The sequence below is a fragment of the Pseudonaja textilis genome, chromosome 11 (assembly GCF_049901715.1).
Source record: "Pseudonaja textilis isolate UNSWEBS1 chromosome 11, rPseTex1.2, whole genome shotgun sequence".
NCBI classification, from domain to species: domain Eukaryota; kingdom Metazoa; phylum Chordata; class Lepidosauria; order Squamata; family Elapidae; genus Pseudonaja; species Pseudonaja textilis.
In genome coordinates, this window is record NC_142000.1 from 5,844,800 (window position 1) to 5,865,515 (window position 20,716).

General features: G+C 39.9%; 1 protein-coding gene across 4 annotated transcripts; it reads left to right on the forward strand.

The window, feature by feature from the left end:
* The first annotated feature begins 42 nt into the window (after nucleotides 1–42).
* LOC148124823 (cytochrome P450 2J2-like) lies at nucleotides 43–18,960 on the forward strand. Of its 4 annotated transcripts, none has more exons than XM_087940524.1 (10): nucleotides 43–336; nucleotides 2,883–3,454; nucleotides 7,276–7,438; nucleotides 7,901–8,053; nucleotides 11,008–11,168; nucleotides 11,585–11,758; nucleotides 13,123–13,261; nucleotides 17,183–17,370; nucleotides 17,705–17,846; nucleotides 18,654–18,960. In XM_087940524.1, the coding sequence occupies exons 2-10, from the start codon at nucleotides 3,296–3,298 to the stop codon at nucleotides 18,842–18,844; spliced, it is 1,470 nt and encodes a 489-aa protein (XP_087796650.1). In that variant the 5' UTR covers nucleotides 43–336; nucleotides 2,883–3,295; the 3' UTR covers nucleotides 18,845–18,960. The 4 variants fall into 4 exon arrangements, with proteins under 4 accessions (XP_087796650.1, XP_087796653.1, XP_087796651.1 ...); XM_087940527.1 differs by having other exon boundaries at nucleotides 196–336; nucleotides 2,883–2,933; XM_087940525.1 differs by lacking the exons at nucleotides 43–336; nucleotides 11,008–11,168 and adding an exon at nucleotides 10,058–10,167 and having other exon boundaries at nucleotides 2,986–3,454.
* Nucleotides 18,961–20,716: the final 1,756 nt, after the last annotated feature.

The window sequence follows — 20,716 nt, forward strand, 5'->3', positions numbered from 1 at the left end:
GAATGGAAATCCTTTTTCCTACTTCCGAGTTCTGCTTTGCTTGAACCATCAGTCCGCCTTCTATTTTTTTTTCACCTGCTTCTGCCATTCTTCAAGCACATCTCAATGGGGTCTGTCTATCTAGAAGCTCATTCAGAACCATGTCCAACAACAAGGGCCTTCCGCAACGTGACCTACCTCTCTTGGCTTCTGCAGGACACTATGATTTTTGTCAACATCCAGTCTGCCCATCATGATGAATCTCAGTGGAAGTTCCCCAATGAATTCAACCCCTCCAACTTCCTGAATGAAGAGGGAGACTTTGTGGAACAGAAGCCTTTTTGGTATTTTCAGCAGGTAAATTTCTCTTTCTGCCTGTCTGTCTGTCTGTCTCTCTGTCTTTGTCTCTCTGTGTGTGTCTGTCTCTCTGTGTCTCTCTGTATTTGTCTCTGTCTCTCTGTTTCTCTATGACTCTCTATGACTCCCTTTCTCTCTGTCTTTGTCTCTCTATCTGTCTTTGTCCTGTGTCTCTCAGTCTCTCTCTCTCCCTCTGTCCCTCTGTCTCTCCCTCTCTCCCTCTGTCCCTCTGTCTTTGTCTCTCTCTCTTCCTGTCTCTCACTGTCTCTCACTCTCTCTCCCTGATGGAGAAAAAAATTAGACAGGCAAGCACAGAGGCAGGATTCATTTTTTTTGACAACCGGTTCTGTGGGCATGGCTTAGTTGGTGGGCATGCTTGGTGCTCATGTGACTGGGTGGGCATGACAACTCGATGTCACTCACATTGAGGGGCGCTTCACTTTGCCTGACAGTGACAGTGTGGAAGCTGCAACGGTTGTAGTGTGAAAAATGGTCATAGGTCACTTTTTTTCAGTGCCATTCTAACTTGGAATGGTCACTAAATGAACTGTTGTAAATCAAGGATTACCCGTAGAACAATACAAAAAGCTTCCTTGCTTGCAAAAATCTGCCCTAAATATCAATCATTAGATTAAAAATACCTGCAAGCCAGAGTTACAAATCAGGCAGGGTGCCAGAGCACCTTGAGAAATTCAAATAGTTAAAATGCAATGATAGCTTTCAGCAGTCAACTCTTGCTCATAAAGTGAAACCCTTTAGCAGAGAGGTCATTTAAGCTCTCTAGAAAGAGCACACCCAGGAGAAGCAATCCTTAGATCCTTTTGCACCACTTAAAGATACCAGCTAGTCTCACTCACTTCACAAGATATCCCAAGGGAATCATCCAGATTTAAGGAAAGATCACATGCACCCCAGAAAGGCAGTACAAAAATCCAGTGCCATGCTTGCATCCTACCTCTTGGAAGTACACCCCAAAAGGACAGTGCCAGGAACCATAAAACAGTGAAGGAAGACCCTCTCGCCAGATAGAAAAAGAAACCATGAGGCAGGAAAAAATTCAAACACAATATAAATAATTAAATCACAACAGTAGCTATTGCTTGTTAAACCAATTACCAGAACAAATAGAAACAAGAACTAGCCAGATTTCTCAACCCAGTTTCTTTTCAGGAACAGAGATTAACCTTTTTCCTTCCAAACAAAGCTGAATAGGGAAAATTATCCCATCAATAAATACAGGATTAAATGTCACCAAGCACAGAATTAAACTTCACCAAAAACCAGTTTTAGATCAAAACTCAGAAAGGGTATGTAAACTCACAATTGAACGTCAATCTTTCTAGCTAGCCAAGAAGCCTTGCTGAATGTCACTCATCTTGGTTCCTTATCATTAAAAGCTTATTTTCAGCAGCTTTTCTTCGTGATTCAATTATTTCTTAAAACTGCTGATCCTGGCCGGAAGAACTCCAACAGGGGAGCATTTCCTCCCAACAGCAGTGTAAAAAGCTTACAACAACCCTTCCCCTTTAAGAAAATACCAGCAAAGGAAAAAAAAAAACTCCTTCAGAGACAGTAAGTCTGTGAGCGAACAGAGGAACATAATACAGAAACCTGATGATGGCAGATGAGATTCTGCCGAAACGTTGCTACAACTTTAAAAGCACAACTATAATGACTTGGGAAAATACCCAAACAAAGCGGAATACCATACATGTTGTTTATATATTTATATGTGCACTGATTATATTACCTTGTTGTTTGTAAGTATACTGAGAGCTCATGCACTGGACACAAATTTCTTGTGTATCTAATCACACTTGGCCAATAAAGAATTCTAATTCTATTCTGTTCTGTTCTGTTCTGTACCCTACCCTACCTTACCCTACTATTGCCTAATAGTCAATTCCATTCCATTCCATTCTACTGCTGGAAGGATGAAAGAGCTAGAGATAATAACTCAGGATTTAAAGCTTATGGATAGGTTGAATGCTTATACTGCGTAAATGCTGATATTGTGTGGCTGCTGGGCATAATTGTACCGGGCATTGCCTTTCACCATTATGAAAACTCATTGGGGGATTTGGAATAAAATCTATTGCAGTGCCTAGGGCATAAATAGATTGGGGAAAAAAAAAAGGATTCCACACAATCGTGACATTTGTGTAGCCCAGCCAAATTATGGTGGTTTCAATGCTCCATTCCTGAGCAGATTCTGCTGTAGAACACAGAGCTTTCTACTCCAAACCAGATTGAAAGTCACAGCCAGAAATCAAAACTAGTAATGGGAAACCTTGGCCTCTGACTTGGTCAAGCCTTTCTATCAAACCTCCCATGAGTGTAATATAAGCCAGAAGCAAGGTTTGCAAAATTTGCTTACGAACAGTATGAGAAAACTTCTTTGTGTATCCAGGTCTTCTAACTGATGTGATTATTTATGGGGGAGGGAGAGGTAGACAAAGGAGCATAAGCCATATTTTTGCAGCCCCACTGGGGACATTATCAGGATTTGTCTTTCAATAATGTTGCCTTTCATTGGCTAATTGCAGGTCTATCTTCTCCAGATTCATGGATGACATGTTTTCCGACATTTGAAACAAGTATGTAGTGCTGTATTTTTTCAACTCCACCCCCTACCCCCGAGGTTCCCAACATTAATTTTGAACTTGCCAAAACTTGTGAAATCTGGCTTCTGAACACCATGTGCCCTTTATCCTGACTTCAAAGTTTTAATCTTTGGCTCATTTGCTCAGCCAGAGAAAAAGACAGAACAAGGTGTTCCTACCTATCAACATCAGTGGTTGGATTCAAATTTTTCTTACTACCGGTTCTGTGAACGTGGCTTGTTGGGCCTGGCAGGGAAAGGTTAGTGTAAAATCTCCAGTCAGAGGTGGTATTTGCCGGTTCTCCAAACGACTCAAAATTTCTGGTCAGAACCTGCTGATCCGCATCTCTGATCAACATGGCTGTTTTCAGCTGGCTGGTTGCTCTTCTCCTCCTATTCCTCTGTTTCTGGAAGAGCCAACGTCCCAAAGGTTTCCCCCCTGCACCGTGGAGGCTGCCCCTGATTGGGAACCTGCTTCAATTCACTAAGAAGTTCCCTCTGAAGGAGTTGGACCAGGTAAGGCTCTTTATCCATCCACATGTTAAACTTCAGAGAGTGAATCTGCCGACATTTTCCCCCCTGCTGAAAGCACTGGAAGGGTTTGCATGTTCCTCTTAACTTGTCTACACGGGACACATTTTTTAATTCCATCTAGAATTTGGAGGAAAATATTTAGAATCTTATGAAGATATGAAAACATCTGTCATTTGATGCCGGAGAATCCTAATTCCTAATTGCATTGAACTTCCTCTGAACGATTCATGGGCTCTTTCAAAGTTACATTTGGTTTCCCTTCCAAGTTTCCAAATGAAACATTTTCCCTTCTGAAGATTACTGGAGAAATTTGATATTTTAAATGTCTAAAGAAAAGTGTGGTTTGAATCGTTTATGATTCTGGTTTTGCAGAATTTCAAATCAGTCCATTATTGTTTTCTTTTTCTTCACCTGCCTTGAATAGTTTTATACGTTGAGAGAATATAATAGATAGACGAAACAGGTAGAAAAATGAAGTGCAGGTAGGTAAACAAATCTATTAAAGTAGTTCTCAGTTAATGATCATTCATTCAGTGCCTGTTCAAAGTTCTGATGGAGCTGAACAAAGGGACTTCTGTCCTTGAGGCAGGCTTTGAAGAGATATTGTTGGACACTGTCATTGCAAATTTATGAAGAATGATGATATTTTTATGTTTTATGTGGTATGTCTATGTTGTTTTGTTGTTAAAATAATTTTTTTTTTTTTAAAAAAAGAAGTGGCCTCGGGGCGAGCGCCCACGCACACTCCCCTTACCGCGAGGCTGTTTCTATCGGCCGATGAAAGCTCCCCAAAGGCAGAGTCACCAGCTGCTTCGGGGCGAGGCGTGGCTATGCATCAGGTTCCCAACTGCAAACTCAATGCAACTGCAGACTCAATGCAATGTACATATGCTGTTGTCAGAATAAATATCAGACGACCCCAAGATTCCCACTGCTGTCATTCCTGCTGGGATCATTATTTGATCCACTCTTCTTTGTGCAAGGAAACGCTTCATGTCTTTGGCACGGTGAGTGCTGGCTGCATCCCATATCAGCATGCCTCTTTGGCCACCTCGCACAACAAGTGGCAGTATTAACTCGACCCACTTCCTTGTAACGCCATGTGTGGACCGAGCCTTTTCGGTTTCAAGCACATAAGTCCCTGAAACACGTTCAATTTTTTCTTTTTTGCCCTTGGCAATGACAAGAGGTGCTACTTTGGTCCCATCCAGGCGAATGGCCCAGATGCACGTAATACATGCGCTTTCATATCCAATTGATGGAATGTAAATTGATGAGGCACCCTCTTATCAATTGTTGTTTGAGCCTCTTGGCCCATAAAAATGGCAGTCTCATCCATCGCAATCATGTGAGAGACATTATATTTGGAGAAATCAATGGCATCAAAAAATGATTTAAAAGCAAGTGCCCGTTTGACGATTTCAGCATCTTCTAGCTTGAAGAGCGAGGTGGATCTCCTCAGAGACAATTCATATCGCTGAAGGAAGCCATCCAGCCAGCGATGAGAGGCTTTGAATTCTCCTTGGGTAATTTCAAACTGTGGTGCCATTGCAAGGGCAAATGCTTGAATATCAGCCCTGCGTACAACCAAAGCCTTTGCTCTCCTGTCAGCAATCCATTGAGCGATGGTGTCTTCGAGTTCAGGATATAATGGATGCTGACCTGATCCACACCTGCGCTTCTTGGCATTTCCCTTCTGCACCTGTTGACTAAGGTTATCATACTCAGCTCTCCATTTTGGGACCATATGGAGATGCAACATTTTCTCTTTGTAGAAAGTGGTCAGATTCTTACCACGAGAATCCTCCACGATTGCTTTCTTGAATTCCACAGAGTAGCTCTTTCTTTTTAAACTCATCTTCTCTCTAGACCAAAATAAAAATCGCTTGAGATCATTAACTCAATTAAGCAACAATTACTATTTAAAGTCCGTCAGGAGACTCTTTTCCAAAGTCAGAATATTTACTTAAACCCCCTCATGACTGTGTAGCAAGGTTTAAATTAAAACCTTCCCTTTCATTGGAGTTAAATAAGGGTATTCATTACACTTGGCTGGAAATCTCTCACGTTAGCAGAATGTTGCCCTCTTCGGAAGATGTCCTTGTGTCCATCCGCAGTGAATAGTTGTGTCTCTTTCCCAGGATTCTCCTCCACCTCCATCCTTGTATGACCTTCTACCAATCCACTCAAGAGTGTTTCAGAAACCCTTCCCTGGCCACTCTGGAAATGACATGTTTTCTGCATCTAGAAGGCATCCTGGTTTCCCCCATTTTCTCCTAACTTGCCCCTTTCTCCAGGCACATAAATCACTTTGTGGAAGATATTTTTGTGCGCGTGCACAAATTTAGTGAATGCAGGTAGTCTTCAACTTATGACCACAGTTAAGCCCAAAATTTCTATTGCTAAGTGAGACACTGGTTAAGTGAGTTCTGCCCCATTTCATGACCCCCCTTGCCACAGTCATTAAATGAATCACTGCAGTTAAGTTAGAAAAAAGCCTCGGTGGCGCAGTGGTACTGCAAGCTACTTCTGCTGACTGCCGGCTGCCTGCAATTTGGCCATTCCAATCTAACCAGGCTCAAGGTTGACTCAGCCTTCTATCCTTCTTAGGTCAGTAAAATGAGGACCCAGATTGTTGGGGGCAAGAGGCTGACTCTGTAAACCCCTTAGAGAGGGCTGGAAAGCACTATAAAGTGGTATATATAAGTCTAAGTGCTATTGCTGTTGCCTTTCTTTCTATCAATCATCCATCTGTCCATCCATCCATCTGTCCAGTATTTCAGGCTAACTCTGCTCACTTCCAGCAGTTCGATCCTGACCTGCTCAAGATTGACTCAGCCTTCCATCTCTCTGAGGTGGATAAAATGAGGACTCAGATTCTCGGGGGGAAAAGGCTGATTCTGTAAACTGCGTAGAGTGGGCTGTAAAGCACTATAAAGTGGTATATAAGTCTAAATGCTATTGCTATTGCCAGTAACACAGTGGTAAGGTGGCTTCCCCATTGGCTTTGCTTCTCAGAAGGGGGCAAAAGAGGACCCTGGGACACTGCAACCATCATAAATATGAATCAGTTGCCAAATTGTGATCCCGTGACCATGGGGACACTGAAACGTTCATGTGAAACGTGGTCATAAGTCACTTTTTTCAGTGCTGTTGTAACTTTGAGTGGTCACTAAATGAACAATTGTAAGCTGGAAATTCTCTGTAGTCACTCTAGTTCTAGACATAGAGGAGCTATAGATACTTTCTGAGTGCCTTCTTTGATCTGCGTCACTGCAGCGTTTGTTTGTTTCCAATCTTCTAAGAAAAATGCTTGGCCAAAATAAAAGCTTCTGCACTTCTGCCAGGCAGGATAAAAATCCCTCCCTTGTTCAGTGGTTTCATTAAAGCTTTACATGTAAACATGTTTACATGTAGACCTAGGCATGACTCAGAGGGAGCAATAGAATAGAGTTGGGGAATAGAGTTGGATGGAGTGTCATCCTTGAAGACATATAATGCCGCAAATATTGTAGTGTTTCATCCCAACTGATTTCCTGATGCCTCTCTGCTGACAGTCCTGGCAACTGAGCCTTCAGTGGCACAGCGGTTAGAATGTAATATTGCAGGCTAACTCTGTCCACTGCCAGGAGTTCGATCCTGACCGGCTCAAGGTTGACTCAGCCTTCCATCCTTCTGGGGTGGGTAAAAGGAGGATCCAGATTGTTGGGAGGAATAGGCTGACTCTGTAAACCGCTTAGAGAGGGCTGTAAAGTACTGTGAAGCAGGATATGAGTGTAAGTACTATAATTACTTTGTTTCAGATAGCAAAAAAATATGGCCCTGTCTTCAGTCTTGATCTTGGAAGAACACCTGTGGTCTTGACCCATGGCTTTCCTTCAGCAAAGGAGGTTCTCATGATAAAAGACACCGAATTTGCTGGGAGGCCAGCATTTCCTCTAACGGATTACCTCACTAGGAAGAAAGGTACTTGTATATAATTTCTTTTTGTCTTTTTCAAATGCCTGTTTGTTCTTGGTAGGGGTCCCATTCTGTGACCCAGCTGCAAATAATCTTTTTTGTCTGCATTCTGGAGTTCTGACCCAAGGTTTCTAGTAATAGAAGGAATAGTCTCTTTAAATGTTAGAATTAGCTCCCTTCTTCTTCTTTTCTTTGCAACGTTTATGAATAAGAATATAGTAGAAATTTTGGTATTCAAACGGGAAAAAAATCCCATTTTTCTTATACTGTAATAAAACCTATTCAATGTCTTTTCCTTGGCATAGTTATATTTTGTTAGCTGAACATGAATTATATAATTTCATAATTCTGTTCATTTACTGATATTGTTGTTTTTGAAAATAAACCTTTTTTTATAAAAAAAAGCCCACATCTTTACTAATAAGCAAAATAAGGGCTATTAAGTCCAAGATGATTTTTCCTTTTTAGGTTTACTGACAATAAGTTATGGTGAAATGTGGAAGGAGCAAAGAAGGTTTTCAGGGAGGCTTCTCAGAAACTTTGGAGTGAGCAGAAAATCCATGGAAGAAAAGATCCTGGAGGAAGTAACTTGTTTGATGCAAACATTCACTGAAAACTTGAGTAAGCTCTCCTGGGAGATGATGGGATGGTTGGGGAATTGTCATTCCAGGGTTGGTTTTGGTTTCCATGGGACCCGACTGAGTTGGTCTCAAGGTTGACCATTGAGTGTGTGTGTTGAAGCAGAGAATAGAACAGAACAGAACAGATTAGAATAGAATTAGAATAGAATAGAATAGAATAGAATAGAATAGAATAGAATAGAATAGAATAGAATTCTTTATTGGCCAAGTGTGATTGGACACACAAGGAACTTGTCTCAGTGTAAATACTCTCAGTATACATAAAGAAAAGATACATTCGTTAAGAATCAAGAATCATAACGTACAACACTTAATGATAGTCATAGGGTACAATCAACAATCAAATCATAGTAGGAAACAGTCAATATAAATCGTAAGGATACAAGCAACAAAGTTACAGTCTTACAATCACAAGTGCGAGGGGGATGGGTGATAAGGAGTGATGAGAAGATTAACAGTAATAGTGATGCACACTTGGTAAATAGTTGAACAATGCTGAGGGAATTATTTGTTTAGCAAAGTGATGGCTTTTGGGAAAAAACTGTTCCTGTGTCTAGTTGCTCTAGTGTGCAGTGCTCTGTAGTGTCATTTTGAGGGAAGGAGTTGAAACAATTTAAGTCCGGGATGTGAGGAGTCTGTAAATATTTTCACAGCCCTTTTTGACTCATGTAGTATGCAGGTCCTCGATTGAAGGCAGGTGGGTAGTAATTGGTTTTTCTGCAGTCCTAATTATCCTCTGAAGTCTGTGTCTGTCCTGTTGGGTTGCAGAACCAAACCAGACAGTCATAGAGGTGCAGATGACAGACTCAATCATTCCTCTGTAGAACTGGATCAGCAGCTCCTCGGGCAGTTTGAGCTTTCTGAGTTGGCGCAGAAAGAACATTCTTTGTTGCACTTTTTTGGTGACGTTTTTGATGTTAGGTATCCATTTTAGGTCATGTGATATAGTAGATCCTAGAAATTTGAAGGTCTCTACTGTTGATACTGTGTTGTCTAGTATTGTAAGAGGTAGTAGTATGGGAGGGTTTCTTCTAAAGTCTACCACCATTTCTATGGTTTTGAATATGTTCAGTTCCAGGTTGTTCCAGTTACACCATGAGGCAAGTTGTACAACCTCCTGTCTGCATGCAGATTCATCATTGTTTTGAATGAGACCAATCACTGTTGTGTCATCAGCAAACTTCAGTATTTTAACAGATGGATTGTTTGAGATGCAATAATTGGTATATAGGAAGAAGAGGAGAAAGCACACAGCCTGGGGGTGGGGGGCTGTGCGGATTGTACGGGTATCGGATGTGATTCTGCCTAGCTTCACCTGCTGCTTCCTGTCTGTTAGGAAGCTTCTGATCCACTTACAAGTGTGGTCAGGTACCGCTTGCTGGTTTAATTTTCTTAGAAGAGTGTCTGGAATGATGGTATTGAATGCTGAACTGAAGTCTACAAAGAGGACCCTTGCGCAGGTATTTGGAGATCCAAGATGTTGTAGGATGTAATGCAAAGCTGTGTTAACAGCACCATCTGTTGATCTATTTGCTCGGTATGCAAACTGCATGGGATCTAACAGCGGATCTGTGATGGTTTTCAGGTGGGACAGCACAAGCCTTTCAAAGATTTTTATAACTACAGATGTTAGAGCAACTGGTTTGTAGTCATTCAGTTCCTTGATGGAGGGCTTCTTTGGCACTGGGATGATGGTAGAGCGTTTGAAGCAGGAAGGAACATAGCACATCTCCAGTGATCTATTGAAGATTCGGGTGAAGATGGGGGCCAATTGGTCAGCACAGACTTTTAAGCAAGAAGGAGTTATCTTGTCCAGCCCTGGTGCTTATCCTGGCTTCTGTCTGTGTAAAAGATCTTGCACTTCTTTTTCTGTGATCACCAGAGTGAGAGGAGCTTAGAATTCTGGTTGCATAAATTCCAAGTCCCACTGACCAATGTAAGACATTTTCTTCCTTTTGTTTTTGTGCTTGTAATGTATGTAAAGCAGGAGTCCTACAACAATCAACCAATGGAACCAGCTTGCCTTCAGAAGTTGTGGGGGTTTTGTCACTGGAAGCTTTCAAGAAGAGACTGGACTGCCATCTGTCAGAAATGGTGTAGGGTCTCCTGCTTTGGGGGGGATTGGACTAGATGACCTACAAGGTCCCTTCCAACCAGTGGTGGTATACTACTGGTTTGGACCGGTTCAGCTGAACTGGTAGTAAAAAAAACAACCCTCTGATGATCAGCTGAGAGGAGAAAGAAGAGAAAAGGGCAGGATCGGCCCTCCCACTGGCGCCTGCACTTTTCTTTATCCTTTCAGCTGATTAGAGCTGCAGGCCTCAGATGGTGTGGTGAAAGCTGCATGCGCGTGTTAGGTAGAGGCAAAACTTACCAAGATATGCTTGTAACAGATTTAAGACTAATAACGCAACAAGTTGATATTGAATTAAGAATACATATTTTGCAGTTCATGATGGAAAACAGCATTCTGATCCTGAATCACCAACATTTTTCTCAGGAAAAATTTCTTCTCATGACTGTTCATTCACCACTTCCTTCCATATATGGAGCCTAGTTTTTTTAACTGTCCTAAAACATTCTGAAATGATAATGTCATATACAATACAATACATATGCATTGACAAGTATAAGTATGAACATAACATAAACATATATGTGATGTTCATACTTATACTTGCTTTGTCATACATGCTTGACAAATTAAATAAATGAATGAATAAAATAAGCAGATAGAGATGATAAGATAGATAGATAGATAGTAAATAGATGAGAAAGAAATGAGAAAGAGAGAGAGAGATAGGCAGGCAGGCAAGGAGACAGACAGTTTCCTTATAGTTATAGGAAAGAATTTATTATATTGACATTGCGACTCCTGCAAAGGAGCATGAAGGCCGATGAATTGATAGGGACCTAATTTCTTGTCTTTCACAGATGTGCCTTTTGATCCTTTTGGCTTTCTGGACGCTGCAGTTGCCAACATAATAAGTACCGTATTATTTGAAAAACGTTTTGAATATGATGACAGCTTCCTCAAAGCTCTGCTGGATGTGATACATCAAAGTTCCCGAATGATAGCAGGACCCTGGGCCTGGGTATCCTTAACAAGAATCCAAAAGAATATCCGAAATAAGTGTGCAATTAGGTGGTGGGAATTTGAGTTTTCATGTCTCACCTATTTTGGAAACTGTTGGTTTTCTCAGCAACTAGAACAGCCAATTTTCCTTGTAGTTAGAATAATATCTCATCAGAGTTCCAGGAAGTGTGGGTGAGGTTTCTGTCTGAGTTATTTGATCAAAAAGTTCAGTTATCCAAATTTAATCATGGAAAAGTTTCCCTTATTGGGACATTTTTTGAAATTTTATCTGATTGGGGCATTTCACTCCCTATCAAATTGTGAATAAGAGATATTACAAGGGGTTTCTTTTCCTGCTCCATTTATCCTACAAAGGAGGGTATATTGATCCTGATTAAATTAATCCATGTTGCCCTTTCTTCTCTTTGCTGGTAGCTTTACAATGAGGTGCCCTTAGTGAGAAGCCTTCCCCTGCCCCATCAGCAAGTATTCACACTTACTAATACAATAGAAGCTTTCCTTCAAGAAGAGATAGACAAGCACAAGGCGTCTTTGACTCCAGGAGAACCTCGTGATTTCACCGATGCATATTTAGAAGAAATTCAGAAGGTAGATCCTTCAATCTCTTCTGGTTGAATTTGCAATGATTTCTTTTCCTCTCACCTCGGATCTATTTTTCTGACCTTATACATCTTGAAAACACCACAAAATCATTGATAGCGATTTTTGTAGATGGTGCTTCAAGTCCATTTTCTGACACATTGTGTGAGTGAAGCAATGCCTTTTTGTTTTGCATGTTGTGCACACTCAACCACCTAGGGTAGATCTTTCCATCAGGACTGGCAGAAAAGGACCTTTTGCCAGCTCAGGGTAACTCTCTAGGGCAGGGTTCCCCAACCTTTGGGCCGTGAACCAGTTAGCGGGCTGCAGCTTGCCAGAAACTGGGCCATGCAAACAAGTGAACCCCATCTGTAGGATGCAGGCAGCACATGAAACCATGCCTCCTCCGGTCCATGGAGAAATCTCTCTCTACAGAGCCAATCCCAAAAGATTGGGAGCCGCTGCTCTAGGGGACCTTCATCCTCTCCCCAAACTGTATTGTGATGTGTTTGTAAGGACCAGCCTCTCCCCCCTCCCCCACCCACTTCAAAGTATACGTATGAACTCTTGAAAACTGTGTATTTCAAAAGGAATCCTTTATTGAAGAAGGGTAAAGCAGATCAACCTTCAAAGCAGGGCCTGGGGTCCCTCAGGGCATGCAACTCAGATAAAGGGAATTAGAGACCCCTCCCGGCAGTCTGATGTGGATTCCACCAATCCGCAGGGGTGAACATATTAATATCCCACCATCGCTGAGAAAGCAGATAAGGAAAGGTTCCCAGGAGTTATCTTCTGGTGCTGCACTCCACACCGCCCCTTCTCCTCTTACATCCCTCAAAGAGGTGAGATTTTTCTAGGGTTCTGCAGCACCAGGCAACAGTTATAAGTCATGTAAAAGGTTATACAAAGCCAATATAAGAAATAGGATATTTAGGATACATACAGAGGAAAAGAATTAATTGTATCAAATCAGAGGTGGCATTCAACAGGTTCTGACCAGTTCTGGAGAACCGTGAGCAGAAATTTTGAGTAGTTTGGAGAACCAGCAAATACCGCCTCTGACGGGAGATTTTACAGTATTTTTCCCCTGCCACGCCCACCAAGCCACGCCCACAGAACTAGTAGTAAAAAAATTTGAATCCCACCACATTGTCAAATCCAATTCCCCCCTTTCTTCCATTGAAGAATGGCAGATACATGGATCTGACAGTGTAATCCCCAGAAGTTGCTTATTGCTTCTCTCCCTACTTCCTTTCTATTTGGAGTCATATTTTTCAGAATGAATTCCTGCTTTTATATTGAAGTTATCAACTGAACTAAAGAAGATACATGACTTTGATTGTAATAATATTCTTTGTTTTAACTAATAAAAGCCGGAGAGGAAAGGTTCAAGTTTTGAGGAAGAGCAACTACTAATCTTGCTGTCTAACCTATTTGTGGCTGGAACAGAGACGATGGCGGCAACACTGCAGTGGGCATTGCTGTATTTGGTGGCCTTTCCAGAGATCCAAGGTAATGAATTGTGAAATAGGGTTCTTGACCTGTAATAGTAACGACTTTATTTGTTATGCAAAATGAGGAAGGTTCCTGAATTATCATGGCTGGAAACAACTTCATTCCCCTCGCTTCTTGTGGGCACCTGCTTGGAAAACAATGTCTACTGCATACAAAGAAAATTTATATAAAACGTTCCACAGATGGCATTTTCCACCAGGAAGATTAGCCAAGATTTATAAAGGTATGTCAGCTAAATGTTGGAAGGGTAATGTCAGATCCGTTTATCTGCCATTCTTCAATGGAAGAAGAACGGGGGAAGTTGTTACAAGTAATCCTTTTTGATGTAACCTGAATACCTTAAATCTTATATTGAATCTGTATAATTGCACATGATATACAACTGGAGGATTGGAGCCAGGCGTCTAGAAATTTGTCACCTCTTGGAGAGATAGCAAGAGGAGAAGGGACCATAAAAATTCCAGCTCTGAAAGATACTCCCTGGGAAACTTTTCTAAGATATGTTCCCATTCCCAGAAAAGGGGGGCTGGGGGTGGGAATTAACATGTTGGTTCTTTGTTTGGCTAAATCCACATCAGGACAAGGGGAGGGGTTCTAGCTCCCTTTATCTATTACTGTATGCCTGGAAGCATCTTAGATTCTGCTTTGAATAGACCAGAACACCTCCCCCAAAAAAAAAATTTTTTAAAAAAACAAATTATTAAAACAAATTTTTTTTTTAAAAAAAAAAAAAAAAAAAAACAAAAAAAAAAAAAAAACCCCCCCCCCCCCCCCCCCCCCAAAACCAAAAAAAAAAAAAAAAAAAAAAAAAAAAAAAAAAAAAAAAAAAAAAAAAAAAAAAAAAAAAAAAAAAAAAAAAAAAAAAAACCCAAAAATTTTTTTTTTTTTTTTTTTTTTTTTTTTTTTTTTTTTTTAAATATATTTTATAAAAAAAAAAAAAAAAAAAAAAAAAACAAAATCACCTTCCCCCCTCCCCCCCCCCCTTCCCCCCCTCTTTTCTTTCCCTAAATATTTCACATTTTATTTCCGCTTAACCAATTGTAAATATGAATAACAATATTATACTTTTTAATTTCCATACTCTGTATTCTTTTTCTTCATCACTGTACTAATTATTATATAATAATCTTATTTTAAATCCTTATTTAACAATATAATCATTTTTAATGTCCATACTCTTTATTCTTCCAATAACATTTGTATAGCAAATTATATTTTCTATTTCATTCCCATTTAATCCATTATAAAAAAATGGATAACAATACAATCATTTTTAATTCTCTTACACTTTCACTTTCCACATCATATAATTATATCTTAGATAACATTTTTACAATAAATTCTTATTTCCCTTTCTATTCCGATTAATTTTATTTGTTTATTTTAACAATAATTCCCAGTAAACTTTTAATTCCAAACTCCCTAGCTTATATATCTATATTCTAAAATACCAAAATACATTTCCATGTGGAATCCCTCATCCTTTATATCTTTAACCATCTCTTGGTCTCTTGGCTATATAATTTCTTCTAATCTTAGCTTGCTTTCCCTTTTCTATCATTTTTCAGTCCTTTTTCTTAACCTTTTCCCCCTGTTATTCTTCTTAGTTTCATCTCCCATTTGTTTATTTTTAACCGCCTCTCCTGATGTTTTCTCTGTAGTTTCCTCTTCTGTAACTTCTTCTGTTGTTTAATCTTTAAAATATTTCCCCTTTATTTGTCACATCAATCATTAAAGTCTTAGATTAAATTCCTTTTTTTGTCCTTTTGTAATGTCCGTTGTTCTCTTTGCTTTTTTAAGATGATTTCCTCTTTGTTTAACTCCTCCCCCTTGGGCCTTCTTTGTTCTTCTGTGATCTGCATTGCCATTTCTATTTTTTCTGCCATAATGCTCCATAGTTCCAAGCTTTCTTTTATTAGTCCCCTCATGCTTTGCAAATCCAATCTAAGTTCCTTGCATAGTTCAGTCATTTTACCTAACTTCCTCTATATCTTCTTTGATGTTTATATCCAATTAAATTGTCCTATAGTTTGTTAAGGCCAGCGTCTTTTAACTTTAATCTTTACCAACAATGTCCATTGATCTTTATTTTCCAATGTTAGTCCTTCTAGCTCTTTGACAAACAGTCCCCAGTTCACCAATCAGTCCCAAAATAATATCTTCATGTGTCCCTTTACTGTAGTATTTTTTTTATAAATAAACCTTTATTGAAAAATTAAAACATTAAAATACAAAATACAATACAAATATTTAAAATGAAAGTGTTATATATATTACAATCCATTTTGACAGTGCTTACATTTCAATTTTTATTCTAGTGCCTATTTTATACTTCTATTTGTTCGTATGTATATATCTCTATCTTTCTAAATTATACATTCCTTATTTATTTAATTGCTTATTTCTATCGTTTATCCAATGGTACCATTTTTCCCATACTGTATAATAAACTGAATTTAGAATTAAAAGAGAAGGATGACTCAGTTTACTGTAGTATTTTAATATTCCACTTTCTGGGGTTGCTGTTGTATTAAAACCTTTTATTTCATTTCAAATTCACACTTTTGCTAGATCAGAAATTTTCCATAGAGTCAGAAAAAAAATTCCTTTACTGTTAGGTGGCGCACTTAAATCAGTTTTCACTTTCCACCTTTTAGTTTCCGCTTTTTAAAGCTTGTATTAACTCTGCTAATTTCCAATCATTAGCTGTTATTTCTTTTAAATATAGTCAATTCCAGCATTCTAATCAATGCCTAATTAATGCCAATTTCTGTATAATCATCCATCTATATTCTGTGTAATCAGTTTCTTATTCTGTTATAGTTAAAGAATCTTCTCTGTATAATATCACTTCCATTTAAGTCTTTTTCAAGTCCAATTTCTTTACCTTTACCAATTTTCCTTTTTCTTTCAAATCACCACTTCTACAATCCTTAATGAGTACTCTTTCCTTCTGTTTTCCAGGATTACTTTTTTAAAAAAACCATAGTATTTTGCCTGGTCTACACACTGTTCAACACTTCACCACTCTAGCACAAACTTAGTTCCTGGATAGCTTCCGGTCTTCATGGCAGCCATTAAAAGGCTACTGTTGCAGCCTACTTTCCGAGGGAGGATTCCTAGCCAAGGAGGGGAGATGTGGCTCCCCCCAACCTGGCAGGTGGTCTCCCCCTTTTTCACCATCCCTACAGGGTGGCTCCGATCCCATTCACCAGACCCTCCAACAGGTAGAGCAGGGATTGAAGCAGCACATAATCGTGGACTCTGATCCATCTTCGATGAAAGTGCCACCGGAAGTCCTTCAAAACCAGAAATATTTGTGTTGAATATCATACCAGAAAAATTATAATAAAGGGACTATGCATTTAATATTACATGTGTTAACAGCAGCCAGAATTGTATTTGCACAACATTGGAAAGGTGTGGAGATCCCAACAGATGAGAAGATAGTAAAAAAAAAAAAAGAGCAGAAATTAACACTTGAAATTAAAGTGAAAGAAGATACGGAATATTTTGAAACATGGATTTGTTTTATCTATGGTTAACTAACAGAAACAGAAGTTAGAATGCTTAAAATTATAAGCAAAAGGTTAATTTTACCATGAGGGTTTATTGTGATATATTTATTATCAATATGATTTAGTATTAATAATTAAGTATTAATAATAATTAATAATTAAGTATGTGGAGAAAATACTGTTATTATAGGATCACAACTAATGAACATTATGATGATGACTATTGCTTAAACTACCTGTAACCAGACAACGTGCTGTTTATTAAGACATTGACATAGCTGCTCTTTCTTTATATAGTTACAAAAAATATTGGGGGGAAAAATAAAGGAAAACGAACCATTGTGTACTTTAAAGTCAATGAATTATTTCCCAGAAGGTGACCAAGATATTTGTTCCCCAGAGAAATGCTGGAAGGAAATAGACACAGTTGTGGGAAACAAGGCAATCTTGAAGTTTGAAGACAGAAAAAAATTGCCCTACACAAACGCCGTCATTCATGAAATCCAACGTGTTTCAAATGTTGCTCCTCTTGGACTACCTCATGCACCCATACAAGATGTGCAGCTTTTTGGATATAAAATTCCCAAGGTAAAAGCAGAAACCTTTCATTGCTTTACATCAGGGATCTTCAAACTTATCAGCTTTAAGACTGGTTGACTTCAACTCCCAGATTTCCTCCTCCAGTCATGTTAGCTCAGGAATTCTGGGAGTTGAAGTCCACAAGTCTTCAGCTTGCCATGTTTGAAGACCCTTGAAGTTTTGATGAAGACACCTGGGTCTTCCTCAACTGAGGCATTTGTGTTTGTATGTAAGAGCAAGAGAAAGCAAGAGATTGAGATCAATGGGAGCCTCCCTTTTGAATCTCATTTTATGGGAACGCCACCAGCTTATAGTTGTTCTGTGCTTGTCTTGGCTTGTGCAGGGCACTATGGTTTTGGTCAATATCCATTCTGCCCATCATGATGAATCCCAGTGGAAGTTCCCCAATGAGTTCAACCCCTCCAACTTCCTGAATGAAGAGGGAGAGTTTGTGAAGCCGGAAGCCTTTTTGGCATTTTCAGCAGGTGAATTATTCCATCTCCCCCCGACCCCCCCAGCTCTCTCAGAATGAGATAGGTAAGTACTTGATCTGTAAGGTCAGAATTAGAGATGAAAACAGGAACTGAAGTGAGAGAGGAAAGAAGTGAAGATTGATTTGAGAAGTTGAGTGCTTTAAAGAATAAAGCAAGCCCAAAAAACTCACCGACATAGTGACATTTAGGATTTAGTGACGTTTAGGATCATTTTGTGGAGGACCAAGATGGAGAGAAAGAAATAGAGAGAGACAGAGAGAGAGAGACAGACAGACAGACAGACACACACACACACACACACACACACACACACACATTTTTTTGGAGTTCAAAATGTTTTTCTTGCACGCAGAAATAAAAAATGGTTTTCTCTGTAGCGGTTCATTGATTTGATAAATGCAACACAGTATAGTTTTCTTTTTTATACACAGCATAAAGGTAAAAAAGGATATATGCAATGTTACCTTCATTTTAGATAGTCCAAAGAGTATTGTGGCTCCCAGTCTTTTCTTTTCTGTGGGAAACAGGTCCAAATGGCTGTTTGAGTGTTTAAGGTTCGGCATTCAGAGTCTCAATATCTTTTTAAAGTCTAAACCACATGAGATGTGCTGCTGCATAGAGGCCTAGAAAATAAATCTTTTAGAGAAGGAAAGAATGCAAAAGACGTTACCAACTTTGGAAATCATAGCACTGATTTGGGATCATAGCACTGAGAAACAAACAAGTCTGGCATTTGCAGTTGGTTGCCAGCCTTCAGCAGTCTGAATGGCTTCTCTCTCCTTCACTTTGTCTTTTCAGGGCCGAGAGTCTGCTTAGGGGAAAACCTGGCTCGGATGGAGCTCTTCCTATTCTTCACCAGCATTCTCAGGAACTTCCAGTTAGTGTGGCCAGATAAATCCCAAGCTCCGGATTTCACACCACACTTTGGGGTTACGCAATCTCCATCTCGCTTTAAGGTGTTGCTGAAATATCGCCAGCCAAGTGGGTAGATCGAAGGGAGAATCTGCAAGGCAACTGATTCAAGACCATCCCATTCTCTCCAACAGCTGGAGGGTGCCTCTGCTTTGAATTCATCAGAAGATCATTTAAAATAAAATAAAATAAAGGGCTTACTTGCAAATTCAAAATAGATATAGCCAGGACAAGAAATGACCGGGGGAGGGGGGGGCAGCACGTGACTCATCCGGCCCATGGGCCATGCGTTTGACACCCCTTCTCTAGAGTATTAAGAGTTCCTCCTTGTATGTTTTCTCTTATAATCTGGTACACGCCGTTTTCCTGCTTCAGTTTTTTCCCCTTGCCTCTCAGGGGCTTTCAATGAATTCTAAAATTAGCTAAGAATGGTCTTTGGGAAGTTCCTCTATTGAAAAATAGCCCGCTAAGAACTGCAATGAATTAAATGGTAAACTATTTTGGCAGAGCATTGCAGGGGAAACTCCCTTCCCCAGTTCTCCATATCAGCTAAGGTCATTTTAAAAATATAAATAGAAGTCAGCTGAATTTGAAATTTCCAGCCGTATTACAGCATTTCCAAAAATGAAAGGAATTTGGCAGTGATGGAAAGGAAGGGAGGGGAAATCAAGATAATAAAATTGGAGAAAACCCAAATAAACCACCCCACTGACCATGCTTGGCCGATCACAAGATTCTGGCGGAGCTGAAGATGAGAAGTAACAGAAAGGAGGTAGAAGAGAAGAGGAGGAAAATATGTTTATGTGGGGTCCTCGGTGCTCGCTGAGTTTTCTTTTCTTGCAGACGTTTCATTACCAGACTACCCAACAGCATCAGTGCACTGTGTTTACTTATCTGGAAAATATATATGATTGCAACTTAAGCGACTATCTCTGGTTGAAGTGGAAGAATATATAAGCAGTTTTAAGATTAATCAATGTTTTAGCGTGGCACTCTTGAGCATAGTAAGCATGTAGCAGGCAATAGAATCGGTGCCTAAGAATGGTTTCTGCGGTGTATTCGTGGTTAAGCTTCAAAAAAAAGTTAGTTCAGAGCAGCTAAAGCGATTAGCCCTATTTTTGACAGTGTTGTTAAATGAATCCTAGCAGTTGTTAAATCAGTTACACAGTTGTTAACTGAATCTGGCTTCCCAGATTCTTTGCTTGACTTTGCTTGTCAGAAAGTTGCAAATGATTCTGGCACGCTGCAACCAGAAGTGGTATCCAGCCGGTTCTGACCAGTTTTGGAGAACTGGTAGCGGAAATTTTGAGTAGTTTGGAGAACTGTCAAATACCACCTCTGTTCTCTATTCTCTGCCTCCCATTGAGTCCCAGCTGTTCAGCTGCATCTTGTTTGGTTGCCCTGCCCAGGAGAATGGAGGTGGAAAGCAGGTTAGTGGGGTGGGAGGGAATGGAGATTTTGCAGTATCCTTCCCCTGCCATGCCCACCAAGCCATGCCCACCAAGCCACGCCCACAGAACCAGTAGTAAAAAAATTTGAATCCCACCACTGTGTTGTAACTTCGGTCACTAGGCAAATAGTTGTGAGTCCAGGACTACTCGTATAGCAGCACTTATCTTTGGAGACGCTAAATAGCAGATCAAAACAACCAAGTTTCTTGTCTGTCCTTCTGGTTTCTGAAACATTGCAGAAGCAAACTTGCAAGAAAGTGGGGAGGAAATGGGTGGGACAGGTTACTGGAGTATGGACTTCAGTGGCACACCTGCCAGAAATCACTGGCCCACATCCAGATGTCCCAGAATTTGAATCATCTGCAGAATCTAATCTTGGACCCAATCAGCCTCGCTTAGAGATAACAGAACAATTCAATTCAATAACAGTTGGAATGGACCTTGGAGGTCATCTAGTCCAACTCCCTGCTCAAGCAGGAGATTCTATACCATTCTGGA

Bases quoted from the DNA above. Each gene is read 5' to 3' on its own strand.
- LOC148124823 (XM_087940524.1), top strand. From the start codon at position 3,296: ATGGCTGTTTTCAGCTGGCTGGTTGCTCTTCTCCTCCTATTCCTCTGT. The intron at 7,439-7,900 runs GTACTTGTATAT...TTTCCTTTTTAG, and splicing joins TTACCTCACTAGGAAGAAAG to GTTTACTGACAATAAGTTAT. The intron at 17,847-18,653 runs GTGAATTATTCC...TTGTCTTTTCAG, and splicing joins CTTTTTGGCATTTTCAGCAG to GGCCGAGAGTCTGCTTAGGG.